General features: G+C 35.9%; 1 protein-coding gene across 3 annotated transcripts in view; it reads right to left on the reverse strand.

Moving 5' to 3' along the window:
* The window catches only part of GPHN (gephyrin), a 609285-nt gene that overhangs the window by 9003 nt on the left and 581715 nt on the right, over window positions 1-18567 (reverse strand). For all 3 annotated transcript variants that reach the window (XM_060095976.1, XM_060095978.1, XM_060095977.1), the window contains 3 exons: window positions 8387-8460; window positions 3986-4050; window positions 589-692 (listed from right to left, as the gene is read on the reverse strand). In XM_060095976.1, the coding sequence (XP_059951959.1) occupies window positions 589-692; window positions 3986-4050; window positions 8387-8460 (243 nt within the window). The remainder of the gene's footprint in view (window positions 1-588; window positions 693-3985; window positions 4051-8386; window positions 8461-18567) is intronic.

Below are 18567 nucleotides of genomic sequence, written 5' to 3' on the forward strand. Positions count from 1 at the left end.
AATTAGTTTACTAGTAGTAGTAAAGCAAACTGAAGTTAGTGTTGGTGGAGAAAGGGACTCTAATTTCTGAGTGACTTCTACTGCAGGTGTAATTCCTCAGCCTTAGTGGTCCTTTTCCAAACAATATGGTCTCCCTTTTCTTCTGCTTCACTAGAGTCTCTTTCTTGTCCTTTAATTGTCTTTTTCTGAACTGTTTAAAATTTATCAGCGGGGCCACAGAAAAAGTGATCAGCTAAATTGCTGTTCTAAGTTTACACAGGGGAAAGGGAATTCTTGTCCCTCCTTCCATATAGGTTTAGTATTAGTTTAGTATTCTATTGACCATTTTGTCATTACATATCCACTCCTAAATGGACTTCTAGCTGGAGAAAATTATTCACTTTAGGAGTCATGGAATAATGTGGGAAGGGAATAAAAGGGACTTTTATTTCCTTTCCCTCTGTTTTCTATCATGAAGAGGCGACTATAACCACATTTTTCCTCAAAACTAATATAAAATTCTAGACGTTTGTTTTGGGCAGTTAAAAAATCATATCCTAATTTGTTATTAGGCTTCAATTTTGGTTTCCGGTCATTAGAAAACATTACCCTGGCTTTGATGATGGTTGGCCGAGGATCCAAGATGCCTTGCATCTTTCTCAGTGCAGGCACAACAAAGAGATTGCAGGTGACCACGGCTGACACAGGATTCCCTGAAAGTCAACCAAGCAGTTATTTATAGTACACACATAAAAATTTGCTATATAATTATGACTGTCTATACCTTCAGGTATCATAGAGAGTGAAACGACTAACCACTAGCATTCCTCTTCTGAATCACCTTGAATCCAAAAGGATGCCAGAATAGAGCTGTAGTCAACCAAATGTCACAGAGGGTGTAAATATTTGGATCTAGCAGTGAAATGCAGAGGCTTCTGATGCCCCGAAGCTGTTTGACACCATTTATATCTGCTTTCCTGAGAGCCGTACATTGAAAGCCTTTAGTAATGAGTTTGCACTTGCTATTTTTAAAATGTTCTAAAATTACCATAGTATTACATGCTCAGTGCCAAAAAAAATTAGCAAGTAGGATAAGAATAAAGAAATTTATCCATAATCCCCTCTAACCAAAAATTTCTTTAAACTAAAAAAATAAAACTAAATGATTTAAGATGTGAAGGACTTGAAGGCGAATACTCTTAGGAACTGAATTATGTTCCCCTCAAATTCATATGTTGAAGTCTTAACCCCCAATGGGACTGTATTTGGAGAAAGGACCTCTAAAGAGGTAAACAAAATTAAATGAGGTTGTAAGGGTGAGGCCCTAATCGAATAGGACTGGTGTCCTTATAAAAATAGGAAGAAACACGAGGAGTGTGTATACACAGAAGAAAGGTCATGTGAAGACACTGAGAGAAGGTGGCCATCTGCAAGCAAGGAAGAAAGATCGTAACAGAAACCAACCTTGATCTTAGACTTTCAGTCTTCAGAACTGTGAGAAAATAAATTTCTGTTGTTTAAGCCACCCAGTCTGTGATATTCTGTTATGGCAGCCTGAGCAGATTAATACAAATACCAAGTTTTTTTTGCAGTTATAAGAAAAATTTGAGGAATTCAACTGTACCTCTCCAAGAAGAAATCTGGGTGTGTCATGCACTTCAAAGAGAGGTATGGTGGACTATGAAAAAATGACTGAGCTGAGAATAACAGATTTAGCTTCTTGTATGGTATTGTTAACTAACCAAGCTATGCGACCCAGGCAAGAGTTCCAAACCTTTCTGGGTCTAATGTTACTCATCCACAAAATGAAAGGTTTGGATTATATGATTCTTAATATTCATTTTGGTTCTAAAATTCAAATTTTACTAATACTTTTATACAGTGGTATGTGAGTATGCATATATATATATAGAGAGGGGATGGGGAATGCTTATTATATTTTAGGTTACCTTGGTCTGGCTTTGTGCTGCTAATTTCATCATCAAAATAAAAGCAATGGTCAGTTTAGCCTATTACTAGCTAAAACCATACCTTTAATTTTCTTCTACCCACAAAAGCAGTTAAGAATAGATTTTTTTAAAGCTGTTAAAAGAAGTTGTGATGAGTAACATTGATTATTTCAATAGAAAAAGTGAGTTGTCCCACAGAACAGCAGACTCTTAATGAGAATCAATTGCTTTCCTCTTGCCTCAAAATACAAACAGATGGAAAATTTTCTGGAAAAGCAAAAAAAGGGGGAAAAAAAAGAAAAAGAAAATAAGAAAGCTATTGTTCAACAATGATTACAGTATTCTTGTAATGCTACTGTTTTATAAAATTACTCTATAAAAAATGAATTGCTCTATATAAGAAAAGGGACTGGAAAAATCAACACCAAGAAAATTGCAAATAGTAGTTATTTCAGGGGGAGGGAGATTATGGATAACATTTCTTAATGCTTATCTGTGTTTTCTAATGTTTTTACAGTGAACACATGTTACTATAGTAATTTTAAAAAGTTAAAAAAAGAACAAGTAGATAACATAACTTTTCAACTGCGTTAGAACTTATCAAGATTAGTAATGGCTTTAATTGGAAGGACCTTAAGAAACCAAAACTCCAATTCTGAGTTTTCAAATACTTATAAAAAGAACCACTTTGCTGGTTCTACAATCTGAACATGTGAATTGTTGCTGCCCTCTTTTGGTACTTTCAGGCTGAGCAGTGAAAATCTCAAAATAAAGTAGCAGTTTGAAAATAGGCTACTTAATTATAATTTCTTTGGCAGATCAACACTTAGTAATGGCAAAATAGGCTCCCACAATAACATACCTTGTAGGTCAAGTTATATCTTCTGTAGACAACAAAAACAGTCTTTTCTAGTCAAAATGAAGCTAGGAAGATGATTTCATTTCTCTATATAATGGTTTTCAGAGTATCTAGGGATGTATCAAAGGCCCTAAGGAGTTTTGTACCACAGAAATCGTTTGAGGACTAAAACTTTATTTACATGACCTCGCTCTTAAAATTTCCTATATGAGAGAAACATACTCTCTTTTATGCTTACAGATAGGGGCTTTAAACATGTTTTTAAAGTTCTAAAATTTTCTGCCTGCTTTCTTTTCTTTCTATCTCTATTTTGAGCTTTATTTAATATAAAAAAGCAGGTAAATATCCCAAAGCCACCAGACTTGTACATATGAAAGGAATAAGTAGGTTATTTTCTAAAGGAATCTATGTTAAAAAATAGAGAATGGGACACTGTTACAGATCAGAGGATAATTTTTAAAATTGAAAAAAATAAGTAGATACACAAAACTTCTAAACTGCTTTAGAATTTATCAAGATTAGTAATGGCTTTAAAACCTGGCTTTAAATGCAAAGCCAAAGTCCAAAAATTGTAAACTGAACCACTTTGCTTTTTCTATAATCTGAACATGTGAGTTTCTGCTCACGTGGGAGAGGGTGGGGATAATGATGTGGTCAGACTGATGACGCCTGGGATTTGGCTGAGAAGCATCAGTATTTGCAGCCCCTCCTTCTGTGTTGCTGCTCTCCCCAACCAGTTCAAATCTGGTGAGAACCAAAGGTAGCTTTGTATTGTTTTGTTCTAGTATTTCCATGGGCGATTCAAGGCCCTTTGGCCCCTTGAGCATAATACTCTAGTCGTGAGAGGTAATTATACTGCGAACTTTGACCAATTTCCTGTAAGGAAAAGCAGGTGCCCTAGAAAGATGTAGTGACAGTTAACTCCTGAATATCATCTTAGGGTCTGAAATGTGCTTTGAAAGATACTAATTTGACTTTCACACCAACCCTAATTAGCCCCATTTTATAGATGAAGAAACAGCTTCAGAGAGGTTATGTGATTTGTCCAAGGTCATACAGTATGAAAAGCTGGGATTTGAACCCAGGTGTTTCAGATTCCAAATCATGTGCTCTGATAGGGGACTGGTCACCTGGGAAACAAAAAGATTTTGGTCATTTTTCCAGAAAAAGCAAAAGAAACTATTTCAATTATTCTTACCTGGTAGTGCAAAGATTATTTTTCTTACACCATCAATATCCAAAGTTGCAAATGTCGTTGGCAGGCTAGAGGAAAAGCAGAGGTTGTTTGTTAGTGACTGCTAAGCAATCTGAGTAGTAAGTTAAATACTGCAGTTTTCTTGTTACATGGTTCTTCATACAGGTCACCTATTGTGTAAAAGTACTTTTCTGTTGACTCTCCTTTAAATCTTTATAACCTGAAGTGTTTCGAGAGCATTTAAATTAATTCTTTTTTAGCATCTTCTGTTTTCAAGTAACCAAACTTCCTGGTTTTCTGTAGTTTACTTTTTTTTCCTTCTTGCCAGTGCCATAGAAGCATATGCCAAATCCTGGAGTTTCTCCACCCCTCTAGTTAACAACGTCTATACACTTTTTTTTCTGCTGGAGAATAACAATCATTCTTTTTATCTGAAGACTACCTGGTAATACATGTCTATCAGATAACTACCTATTGTTCAAGATGAGTATTTCTCAGCCCTTTAAGACTATACTCAGCAATAAACATAAAAGCTTCCCTCCTATGAAGGGAATGTTTTGAAATGCCAAAATAAATAAAATACCATGACTAGAACAAAATTAAAGCAATAGTAATTTAAAAATATTATCAAATTATACTTCCTCAAAAGTCTGACATGAACCCTCATCCTGGGGGTGTGGAGAGGGGTGTGAGTGTGAAGAGGGCAGGTGGTTAATAATAGTGACTTTTTTCTATTGACTACTCTTTTTTTAATTTTTATTTTTATTTTTTATTAGTTTCTGCTTTATAACAAAGTGAATCAGTCATACATATACATCTGTTCCCACATCCCTTCCCTCTTGCGTCTCCCTCCCTCCCACGCTCCCTGACTACTCTTAATATAGAATTTCAGCTAAAATTTTTATTATATTAATGAACCTTGAGTGATGCAAAATTCTTAGGGAATGCTGAAATTTCCAAGTAGCTGAAAAATTACCCTTTTAAGCACCCAAATTATTTTTCTTTTTACTATTTTTGCTCATTGGTTGAAAGAAGAAAGGATCACTCACTCATTACCTTTTGCAATAATATGATGAACATTAACATTTTTGATGAATTGCAGCCATCATTATGAATTGATTCTACTCTGCTATGATACAGAGATTTTGGGTCACAGGGGTATTAAACCATAACATGACAGTACACGTGGCGGTGTTTCTATAGTTCTTGTTTCTGTTCTTTTTCCCCTAGTTTTTTTTTCTGTAGGTCCCCTTAATGCTAGACTGCCATCATCTTGACCCTTAAAGCTGGCCTTAGGTTTGGGAAAAAGAGAGCAGTAGTAATAGTTACATTGTTGGAATGATAATAATAATAGTAATAATAGAAGTTACTATTTTTAAAGAAACATCTAAGCATTATATCCATTATTTCATTTAATTCTTACAATAATCCTATGAGGTAACAATTGTCATCCCATTTTACAGATGAGGAAAATGAGACTCAGAGAGATTAAGAAATTTGGCCAAAATTACTCAGATACTAAGATTTGAACCAAGGTTTTTCTAACTTTATGCCTCATAATTAGATAAGGCTCTCATAGGGTACACTGTGAAGTGTTATTACATGGACTTTGTAACATCTATTCTTGGCTACTCTAAAGCCTTTTTTTTGCTTACTTCCTGATTCTTTGCTGTGTTTTAGAAAACTGAGATTAGACTGTCATATCCATTTATAGATAGGTTATTTGGCAATGACTGTTACTGTGTGATGAAAATAATTTCCAAGATACATCTTCGACAACAGCTATGCTCACTGTAGATGAACCATAAAAACTGTGATTGGTAGATCTGGTTGATAATATTCCAAATGCTTTTTGAGTATCTCCGTGTCTAAAAGGAAAGAGGTTAATTGCATTCTGAATGTACTGTATGTGGGAAGAGCAAAGCTAAATTGTTCTTGAGCTTTTTATATTTCTTCTTATTCTACTATTAAGTAGCAATTACCCTTAAATTCTTCCTATCTTCAGACAAGTATAAAATTCTGGCCAATTAAAGGCAGCCCATTTAAAGTTCTAAACCATTTTTTTTAATAGCAAACTAACACACATAATAAGATTGAGGAGGGAATGCTTAACACCTTCCTTCTACTGTATTTAAAGCCAATTTAAATCATCTTTTGAAACTTGCAGACAGCTACTGTGATTTCTCTGAAGGTACTCATTTTAAAAAGATTCCATTACAATAAAACATTTTGTTATGTCCACTGCTATCGTGAGTGTTTTATTGCTAGACTGTGAAGTTTTTGTTTAGGATCTGGAAAGCCATTTCCTTGAAACTCAACACCTATTGTTCATTTTTCCTCTTGAGATCAGAATGTAACAGCTTTTATACAATAACCAAAGTCACAGAATATTATGACTTTAAGGGAGGAGAATAAACAGTATGAACTGATGAACTCCTACAGCTGAAGTAAGTGGTAAATAATAGACTAAAAATAAAATGAGTACCAAAATTATACATCATGGGTGCTGAGATTAATTTAATAATAGATAATTTAAATAATAGATATTATACAAATATTTCTCCTCTAGAGGTGAGGGTAAGTAATGTCAGCTTCTTTCTCACTGCAAAGGAATAATCAATTCAATTTCTGAGATTAGTGAGAAGTACATTGACATACTTTTGGGATGTCCTCTGTATTCTAATCAAATTAGTACTGCCCATGGGGACAGAGTAAAAAAAAACCTGTGTACTCATAGCATAATAATATTTGCTTAAGACAAGATATTCTTAATAAGAATGATCCCAATCCAGCACCTTCAATAGTAAAAGGGCCTTGTCAGTGGCAGCATATCAGAGCAACTACAGAAATACAATGCCAAGAATTCTAAATTCTATTACATTGTGGAGAAGGCTTTTGGGACAATCTTAACTTCATACTTAAATGTAAAGCCTGATCTCTGCCTTAGAACTGACACAAGGTATCCAATAAATCAGGGAGATTAGGAGGGCTGGTTTGACACTTCAAAAAGGTTTCTGGAATTTGCTGCTAGTTCCCATGGCTCACTTGTAACAACTGTTAAGTCCCACCTCTGCTTTCTCTTAGGGTTCATATGAGCACCCATCAGAGTATGACCCTGAACTAAAGCATCATTACTGTTGTCCCTGACAGCATGGAGGTGCACTGGAATGCTCACCCACACACTGAGGGCTTTCAACAGTGTTTTTATAATGTTTACATATCACAGGTTTATAGAGGAGCAGGGGTCTAAACAGGCGGGCTGTTGTTTAAAGACATGGCCACACATATTTTATCAACACCAATGTTTGCATTCTTTGAGGATTTACAATGGATTACAGAACCTCCATTAGCCCTTCCTGAGGGAGCTATTAGTTTTCAGGAGATATGCAAGATCTAGGTATGTGGTTACTTTCCTTTCCTCTTGGGAGGTAGTAAGAAGCAGTATGAAACACTATTCATGAAGTATTCTCACACAAAAAAATTGAATCTGAATCTAATCAAACGTTTAGGTCTAACTTCCAATGTACAGAATATACTGGAGAGATACAGGAACAAATTAAATGCCACCACAAGGAAGCAATCAGCCAAATCCATTCACTAGGACAAAACTAGGACAAAAGATTCAGTTGCTTCAACAAGTCAGTTGCATGCCAAAAAAGGGGGCGGTGGTTGGTAAATGTTTCTGTTTAATAGAAACTTAACCAAATACAGTGAGTAGACCTGACTTGAATCCTAATTCAAACAAAACATATGTAAGAAGGCATACTTTTCCTTGACATTTGGGAGAATTTTCAAATACGATCAGGGTATTAGATGATACTGAAGTACTCTTATTTATTCTGTTAGCTGAGATAATACCATTGTGATTATGTAAGATAATCTGCTGTTGTTATTAATATTTGAGATGTATACTAAAATGACATGTCTAGAACTTGCTTTAAAACAATCCAGCCCTCTGTCCCCCCAAAAAGGTGAAGAAGGGGACTGATAAAACAATTACAGAAAAATGTTGATAGTTACTGAAGTTGGGTGATGGGCATATGGGGGTTTCATTGTACTCCCTGCTTTCGTGTACATTTGAGAATTTTCATACTGAAATGTTTTTTAAGTGAGAGAAAGAAGCAGAAAAAGAGAAGGAAGGAACTAGACATGGAAATTAAAGGGAGAAAAGGTTTGGAAAGTTGCTTTGCTTTGTTTAAACCAGACCCAGTGATTTATAAAGAAGATGAATTCCCATTTCAGATAGGATATACACTTGTTCAAAAAACTCTAATACTATAATATTTCTTTTATTAGAATAAATAATCCATAATAGAAAATGTAAAAAGAAAGCATTTAAAAACTTTGTTAGTCAAAGCAAGCCAAACCAATCCCATATATTAGATAACAAGATTATTTTCATACCCTGGTTTCATAAAAACCCTGCCAAAATGGATCTGGGCATGAAGATCAATGTCCAGCACCTGCTTGAGATAGTCCTGCAAATATGAAAAATAATCACTTTACTTTCGAACATTCTAATATCAGACTTTCAAACTTTAAATGAAAAAAATAAATTTATAAGACTGAAATGAAAAGAAACACCTTATTTTAGTGAAGTTGATTTAAGACAAATATTCCTTCATTCCTCATTCATTTATTCATTCAGTAAATATTTACTGAGCACCTGGCATATGTTGAGTATCAATCTATGTACAGGGAGATACAGCCTTGAGCAAAAGAAACAATGTCCGTTCCCTCATAAAAGGTACATTCTAATAGAAGTAGTTAGATAGCAAACCAAGTAATCACATTAACATATAAATCATTACTTGATAGGTTGTTGTCTCTCTTTTAAGGCAGAATTTTATGTCTGAGAAAGGATGTTAATAAATATGACTTAAGTAAATGTGCCTGGGCAGCGAAGCCACATGTATGCATCACACACTATTCTGTCTAATAACTTAAAATGATGCACATTCCTTGAGGAGACACTTGGACATTTGCCCACAGATTACCAAATCTAAATAAGTCAACTAAAAATGTAGGGAGGGAGCGCTAAAACAGAAAGTCAAGGGTGTTTAATTGCTCCAACTTTATATTCTGCTATTACCAACACAACCAACCTAAGGTTATGATCAACCCAGAGCCATCTGACAAAACATGATCTTTGGAAAGGAAAGGTAATACCGCCTTGTAGTTGGTTTTGTAAACATAAAGAAAAAAATTGCAGTTTAAAAAGTTTCTCTTAAGTAATACAACCTCTTGGTCTATTACTGAGTTTCCTGCTCACTAATCCAAGAGTCTAGTAACCTACTAAAATTTTAAATATTTCACAAGTTATGGGACACTTTATTTTATTTATTTATTTATTTTTTGCGGTACGCGGGCCTCTCACTGTTGTGGCCTCTCCTGTTGCGGAGCACAGGCTCCGGACGTGCAGGCTCAGCAGGCATGGCTCACGGGCCTAGCCGCTCTGCGGCATGTGGGAATCTTCCCGGACAGGGGCACGAACCCGTATCCCCTGCATCAGCAGGCGGACTCTCAACCACTGCCCCACCAGGGAAGCCTGGGACACTTTATTTTTAAAAGCTGTTTCCTTCTGTCTCCACAGCCTCAGCCAACATCATCTCACCTGAATTACTGAAATAGGTCTCTCTGCCAACACTCCTGCCCTCCTCCAATTTATTCCCGCCACAGTAGTGAGAGAGGCCTCCTGGAAACAAATCTGATCAAATCAATATATAATACTTCAATAACTTCCTGGTTTCCAGAAACAAGTCTCAGCTTTTAAATATCATAGCAAAGATTCTTGTATTTTCTAGTCCCCTTTTGCCAATCATTGCTCTTATCAGGCAATCCTTTTCCCACCAGCCTGATTCCTCTTCCCTAATCTCTCTCTCTCTACATTCCAGCAGGACTATATTGCTGTCAGTTTTTACACTTTCTTGCCTCAAATCTTTGAAAATGTTCTTCCTTCCGTTTAGAATACTTTCTTTCCACCCTCCTCTCTCTCAATCTCTGAGATGACTCTCAATCTCAGTCATCTTCTCAGCCTCCCCTGAATTCCCAGGGCTGGATAGTAGATTGATTATTGATTTATGTTTATTTTTAGGTTATATTATTAGATGCAATAATTTAGAATTTACTTGATGAACTGATCCATGTACATATATGAATAGGAAATGTCCCTGCACCTAATATCTAGTAATCCTTTTTATCTTAATTTTCTCTGGTATCAAGAGTCATACCAGCTATCTTTCCTTGTAACATTTTTCTCATCTTTTACTTTCAGTGAGCTGTGTCCTTATATTTAAGGTGGGTCTCTTATAAGCATCATGCAATTTGTTGTTTTTTAAAATCCAGAATGACAATTTTAAATTGGAGGACTCAGTCCATTTACATTTAATATAATTGCTATATTTGGGGTTTAAAACTATTGCCTATTTGTCACTTTTGTTTTTATTTCTTCTTCTTCTTTCATGTCTTCTTTCAATTCACCAAAATTTTTTTGTTATTTAATTTTCTTTCTTTTCTATTTGTTAGTTCACATTCTCTTATTATTTTAGTGGTTATTTTAGAGATTACAACATGCATTCTTAACTTACTACAATCTCTCATAATTTGGTATTTTTATCATTTCCCAATGTAAGAACTTTAAAACTTGTTAACTCCATCCATTCCTCTTTCCTTTTTGTGCTATCATGTATCATATACTCTATATACATTATAAATGTGTGTGTATATATATATTACTATTATATATATACATTCTACATATACTATACAAACAATATATACTCTATATATCAATATATATTTATATACATTTAAACCTCAAGATATTATATCATATAATTAACAATTCATTTACATTTACCCACATATTAACCCTTTAGTCCTTTCTGCATTTTCATGCTTCCATAATCTTTCCGCCTGAAAAACTCCCTTTAGGATAGGTCTGTTCAGTTTTTATCTAGTTCAGTTCCACGCTAGCTTTTATTTTCTTTCAGCATTTTACAAATGCCATTCTATTGTTCTTTTTTTTTAGAAGTTCTGTTTTGAACACATTGATTTTGTTTTTATTTTTTTAATATTTTATTTTATTTTGGCTGCGTCGGATCTTCATTGTGGCATGTGCGCTTCGCTCTAGTTGTGGTGTGCAGGTTTTCTCTCTCTAGTTGTGGTGCGTGGGCTCCAGGGCGCATGGGGTATGTAGTTTGTGGCACGTGGGCTCTCTTGTTGAGGCGTACAAGCTCAGTAGTTGTGGTGCGTGGGCTGAGTTGCCCTGCGGCATGTGGGATCTCAGTTCCCCGAGCAGGGACTGAACCTGTGTCCCCTGCATTGGAAGACAGATTCTCTACCACTGGACCACCAGGGAAGTCCCTCTATTGTTTTCTGAGTTCCATAATTTCTGTTTAAATCATTTGTTAGTTCTATTTTTGGTCCTTTGAAGGTAACGTGTCCTTCTGGTAAGATTTTTCTCTTTGTCCTTGGTTTTCAGTAGTTTTGCTATGACTACCTAGGTATGGTTTCTTTGTATTTATCCTGCTTGAGATGAGCAGAACTCCTTGAATATCTGGCTTTATGTCTTTTATTAGTTTTGGAAAACTCTCTGCCACTATCTCTTAAATATTGCTTTAGTTCACTCTCTCCTTTCCTTTTGGGACTCCAATTACACATATGTTACACCTTTCACCAAATCCCATATGTCTTTTATGCTCTTTTCCATATTTTATCCAAATTTTCATTTGGTTTTTATAAATAGATTCTAATTTTCTAGTGAAATTCTTTACTTTGTCATTTTTCTTAAACACATTAATTACAGTTTTTAAAAGTCCATATGAGACAATATAAATATCAGGACCATTTTTAGGGTTGTACTATCTTGTTTTCCCTTCTAAATTTTTAGTTATTTTGTGCTATTTCTGGTATTTCTGGTAAAGTCCAAACCTTATATATGAAAAAAATTCAGAGGTTTTGAATGATGATATATTCCTCCAGAAAGAATTTAATTTCTTCTGGCAGCTTAACTAAGATTACATTGATATAATCAGAGACTGAGATAATTTGAGGCTCAATTGCAGTCTTTGTGAAGACTGTTTTTTTTTTCCAGTTTGTCCTTATTCTTAGATCACAGCACTTCAAGGGTTTAAACTGAAAGCCTGAGATATTTGCCAGGGTCCCTCCTCCACGGCAAGTCTTGAACTCTTAAGACTGTTGAAAACTCTGCTTATTTTCTTAGCCTTTTAGCTATTCTGTTATGCTTAGATTCTTGGCCTCTTGACCATTACATCATCCCCTGTCCCTCCTGGCTTAGGAATTAGTAAATGACTTGAGGAAACATATGGTGAAGAATTCCAGTTCAACTTCTCTGTGGTTCACTTTTCTCTGAGATCTTGGTGCCTTGAATCCCATCTGTCTTGGTTGTTCTCTTTGGACACCTTCTTTTTCTTATTCTTTAAAAAATTTACATAGCTTTTATCTATTTATTTTTAATAAATTTATTTACTTATTTTTGACTGTGTTGGGTCTTTGTTGCTGTGCACAGGCTTTCTATAGTTGCAGCGAGTGGGGGCTACTCTTTGTTGTGGTGGGCTGACTTATTGCAATGGCTTCTCTTGTTGCGGAGCATGGGCTCTAGGCGTGTGGGCTTCCGTAGTTGTGGCACGGGGGCTCAGTAGTTGTGGTGCACGGGCTTAGTTGCTCCGTGGCATGTGGGATCTTCCCGGACCAGGGCTCGAACCTGTGTCCCCTGCATTGGAAGGCAGATTATTAACCACTGTGCCACCATAGCTTTTATAGTTGTCCTTGGTGGGACAGTTGGTCCAAATAAACCACTCCATCATAGTAGAAACAGAAATCTCCAGGCCTTTCTTATGTGTTCTTATAGTACTATGTCCTCCTGACATCATACACTTAAGTAATACTGCAGTTGCCTGATAACAGATATGTATCCTTTATTGTACTATAAAGTTTGTGAGATCAGAAACCCTCTGTATATATATAATGAGTCCATGGTGATTAGCACATGACTTTCATTCATTCATTTGCTAGTTCAACAAATATTTTTGAGTGCCTACTATGTATGAGGAATTCTATTTGTGCTAGAGATTTAATAGTGCACAAGATACATATGGTCCCTGGCACAAGGATGTCCTGTTGTAGTTTACTGGAGGAGGAGACAGCCTAAAATAAGTAAAACAACAAATAAAATAACTATAAAGTGTGGTACATGTTATGAAGGAAAAAAGCAGGTGCTGGGATAGAGAATAACGGTGTGAGGTGGAGAATAAGGAAAGGCCACTTTAAAAGAGGTGGTGAGGATGAGAAGGACTCAGCCATGAGAAGTGTGGAGGGATGAGAATTCCAGGCAGAGGAAAGTATATACAAAACCTTCAAGAGCAGTAAAGAGTGTGTCTAGAACTGAAAAGACAATGGTAGGTAGTGAATGAATAGGAAAGAGGCCTAAGGGGAGGTTGGAGAGACAGGCAGAGGCCATACATGCAGGGCCTTATGGGTAATGATACAGAATTTGGAAAGCATATATGCTCACTACATACTTGTTAAATGAATGAAAGTATTTTATTTTTCTTGAAAAAAAATCATTTCTGTTGTAAAAATGTCCCTTTTCATTCTTTCTGAACATGAAGAAATGCTTCATGTTTCTTGTGATGGAAAGCTTGTACCAGACATAGCAATAAAAGCTGAGAATCAACATTGTTCTTAAGTTTTTGTCTACCTATAGAAGCAGGAAGGACCTCTGTCTGATGTTCTGAAAGCTATATCCAGATAGGAAGAAGAAACACGAATGGATGAAGGAGACAGGTCTTTCCCTCAACTCAAGTAAGAACAAACAATGTCAGATAAATTATGAAAGACTTTGAAATGGGCAAAAAAGATTATTGGATGTCCAAACAACCTTCTGGGTTATTTGTGCCTTTCATTGTCTTTGTGCTATCTTATAAAAATTAAGCTGTAGAAAACTGAGGGTGAACATGATTAGTATCCAAAGAAATGCAAATTAATTCTGTCGGTGAAGGTGTAATTGATTATTCTCCTGTGGATATAGAACAGTTCTGCATCCATTAGCAGACTGATTTCAGCATTTCTGATTACCTATAGATGTCTCTGTTCTTTGAATTCTTAGAACCAGTTGCAACATCTTACTGGTTCTCTCATTAATTAATGAGTTAAATAAAATCATTGACACATGTTCATTTTATAAAATAAAAAAATACATGACATTCATGATTTTATCTTTAATAAACTATACCTTAATAATTCTGAAGGCTCCACTGAGATGCCGCATTGATTTATCTGACAAAACCAAATAAACTCAATTGCCAGAGAAGTGCATTTTATGGGTGGCTTAAACCTGCATACATCTTTCTTTGGTTTCTGGAGTGTATGCCAAGTAGTAATAAAACCTGAAATCTGCTAACTTTGGGTTTCTCTATTTTTGCCTCCTCTATTAATTTTGGTTCTATGCATGGCCAATAAGATATTCCCCTTTGTAGCATCAATGATTGAGAATTCGGTTTTATGGTCTGACCATTTGGTGACTCCTATAAATGGGTGATTGAAATCTATTCTGTTAGGTAAGAGAAGATAGAGAATCTGGTTTGTTAGTCCTTCTTGTTTATTTGTCTTACTGTCATTTTGAGCCTAAACCAATTAAGAATTTTGTGACCTCTAGGAAGGAAAATAGCTCTTTATTTGTAGACTAATTTTGTTTGTTTGTTTCTGTGTTTACTCTTAATCTGTGGTTGAAGTTGTAGAGCTGAAGCTGTATTTTGAAAAAAAAAATTATTTATTTATTTGGCCGCGTTGGGTCTTAGTTGTGGTGCTCGGGATTTTCATTGCGGCGAGTGGGCTCTTCATGCACTGTGTGGGCTTCTCTCTAGTTGTGGCATGTGGGCTCTATAGCGTGCGGGCTCAGTAGTTGCAGCATGTGGGCTCTCTTGTTGTGGCACAAGGGCTCTCTAGTTGAGGCGCACAGGCTTAGTTGCTCTGTGGCATACGGGATCTTAGTTCCCCAACCAGGGATCAAATCCACGTCCCCTGCATTGGAAGGTAGATTCTTAACCACTGGACCACCAGGGAAGTCCCTGAAGCTGTATATTCTTTATGTGGTTGTGTGTCTATGTGTCTGCGATCCAGGAAGGCATTTATCTTGTTTTGTGAGTGTGAAATGTTTTCCTATTTCTGGAGGGTATTCATAAATTATATGCCTGTGAGACCATCATGCACAGTGGGCCTTCCTTGGAGTATGCTGCAGATTCAGGGTGTCCCCTACCTTGGCTCTCTCCATCTGAATTTGAATGTGATGGAGGTGTTGCAGGGGAAACACAAGACCCGCTCATCCCCAACTCTCTGGTTTAGCAGGACATGAAGAGAAGAGCCCTGATCTTAGGCCCACAATAAAGTTTGCTTTGCCAACGGGGAGAAAAACGAACACACCAAAACACTTCTAATGTCTCTTAAATTAAAGGTACTCTATTCTGATTGATTTAGAGAGATAAGTACTTACATAAATAGAATATTCCTAAAGTTCCCAGATAATAAGAAAATTTATCTTATACTATTTTAAATATGCTGCACTAAAAAAATATTCTTCTTATAATTTTAAGAATCAAGTTCACATAGTTAAGGTAAATCTCTGGCAAATGAGAGTAGCTTAATTATTTTGGTTAATAAGCAAACCCAGCCATGTTCTTTCTCTTATTTATCAGTGTTAAGTAGGCAAATACATTTTATTTTGCTTGGGTTTGTTTTTTCCTAAAATTATATAGGTTACTTCATCAAAGAGTCTAATGCTATTCTTATATAATACTTAAGACTGTGAAAAATCTAAAATTTGGTTCAATGAAATAGAATCATTATTCTCACAAACTTTTAATTTCAATAGTAATTATGTTTGTAGGATGTCAGCTTGAAAATAATTTTCAAGATTTTTAAGTAATTTAAAATATTGAACAGTTATTAAATTGGTTAATTAATGAATAATCATGAGATACCTTGCTTTCTAAGTACAATAGGATACTCGATCACTGCTTACTAAGCATGACTTTTAGTTAATACATTATACTTTGCTTCTTATTTTAATATGCCATAGAGAGGATATATCTTTGGGTCGTGTTAATGAGTATGTTTTCATTTTTGCTACATTAAGAAGGTACAAAGGGGATGTGTGTGGCTGTACAAAGTTGTATTCTGTGTGTTTATGAACTTTGCCAGTCTGCTAAAATGGTTACGTATGATTTGCCAATGATCGATGCCCCTTAATTTTTGCTGTGAAATAGAAATTAGTGATTTTCTTAAACATTATAATAAATATGGGTGGTTGCAATTATGTTAGAAGTAATAATGACAGACAAGTAAAACTATGCATGTTCTTTCATTTTTCAGGAAAAAAAATATGAAAAAAAAGTCCAATACTCAAAATACTTGGTCTCAGGACCCTTTACATGCTCTTAAATTAAAATCCATTAAGGATCCCTAGAGCTTTTGTTATGTGGGTTATGTCTATCGATATTTACTGTATTAGAAATTAAAACTAAGAAGTTAAGAATATTTATTTGTTGGTTCATTTGTAAACAGCAGTGATGAAGCTATTTTATGTATAAGTAACTTATTGTTTATACATTGTTTTATAATTTAAAAAATCTCTTTAATGTTCAGCTTAATAGAAGTCAGGTGGATTCTCTTATTTGCTTCTGTATTCAGTCTGATGAGATATCATAGATCATACAGCCACTGGAAAAACTCACTATACAGTCATGAGAGAAGGAAAATAAAAAAGTCAAGTAAAGTTTTAGTTTTACTATGAGAATAGATTTAACATTGCAGACCTACTTAAAGAGTCTCCAGGAACCTCTTTGGTCTGGAGACCACTCTTAGTTCTAAAGTAAAGTGTCAGTTTGTTCCAAAATATAAAAAAAGCATAATAAAGGACAAAACTCTGAAAATGACTTTGATTTGCCTCGGTTTATATTACCTGTGTTTGAAATGAAGCTGAGAAATATATTAAAATTTTAGTAAGTTCACTCAGTTTTTTTTTTTTTTGCGGTACACGGGCCTCTCACTGTTGTGGCCTCTCCAGTTGCGGAGTACAGGCTCCAGACGTGCAGGCTCAGTGGCCATGGCTCACGGGCCCAGCTGCTCCGCGGCATGTGGGATCTTCCTGGACTGGGGCACAAACCTGTGTCCCCTGCATCGGCAGGCAGACTCTCAACCACTGCGCCACCAGGGAAGCCCAAGTTCACTGTTTTTTTTTTTTTTTCTTCTTCCTTTTTTTGCGGTACGCGGGCCTCTCACTGTTGTGGCCTCTCCCGTTGCGGAGCACAGGCTCCGGACGCGCAGGCTCAGCGGCCATGGCTCACGGGCCTAGCCGCTCCGCGGCATGTGGGATCTTCCCGGACCGGGGCACGAACCCGTGTCCCCTGCATCGGCAGGCAGACTCTCAACCACTGCGCCACCAGGGAAGCCCAAGTTCAGTCAGTTTTGATGAGCTTACTTCTTTGCTTTACTGATTAATGCTTTCCCTAGGATATGTAAGGTTATTCTTTTTGTGTAATATGCTTTTTTGTTTATTTTGTCTTTGATTATTTAAGGAAATAAAAAAGTATAGAACAAAGGTTCCTAATTTATGAATGAGCCAATATTATTTATGATCATGTTACCTTCTATGCTTGTTTTCCAATATTTTATTGTTGCTTTGAAAAATTAGGTAACCAAGTACGTTTCTTAGGTAGCTATGATCCTATCTTAATCAGGTACCCAATTTTTTTTTTTTTTGACAACTCTTTTGATTTTGCCTTCTAAAGATCAGATCTAAATTTAGGAAAAAAACAAATTTCAGAATATCTTCTACGCCTAAGACTATGTTTGAAATTTCCTAGAGGGCCCCTAGAAAGTCACGAAGATTTGTTTTTTCATCTTATAAAAAGAGAAATTAGAAATAGTTAGGTTTGTTTGATATGTTACCGTTACAGGAGTTTCGTAGGAAGGGAGTTACTGTTACATCTGAGAAGAAAGGCTCACTGTGCTCTAGGTTAGGTTTATGCAGGTAAAATGTCATTAATATAATATTTCAGAAATTGTATGCTTTATGGGAAGTGTCTGGAGATTTGACAATGCCCTTGCTGTTCATAATATGTTTTCACCCTCAGGGGAAACACCGACCAAAACTTTTATGAAATAGTTACCTACTGTATACCAATAGAGAATCTTACTTATCTTCTGATATTATTGGTTACAGTAATAAATTAAGCACAGATATTAAATATCTACTAGCTAAGGAAAGCCTCTGTTTTACTTTGATGCTGGCCTGAAGGCTCTGCTATATAAGCTACAGTAAATAGTTTGTGTCTGCAACAAAGACAGACTCAGAGCACTAGGGAAAAGGACAATCATAGGTATTTTGAACTATTGATGCTTCAGAGAATAGTCTCTGGGGTACAGGCTGCTGAGGTGATATAGCTTAGATAACTTTTGTACAGTACCAGTGGACTGAGTCAGGAATCCCAGGACTCTTTAGAATGAAAACAGATGGTTTCAAGAAAGCAGACTGCTAAACCAAGATCTAGCAGAACAAGAAAAAC

This window comes from Mesoplodon densirostris, chromosome 4, assembly GCF_025265405.1.
Source record: "Mesoplodon densirostris isolate mMesDen1 chromosome 4, mMesDen1 primary haplotype, whole genome shotgun sequence".
Taxonomy (NCBI): Eukaryota; Metazoa; Chordata; class Mammalia; order Artiodactyla; family Ziphiidae; genus Mesoplodon; species Mesoplodon densirostris.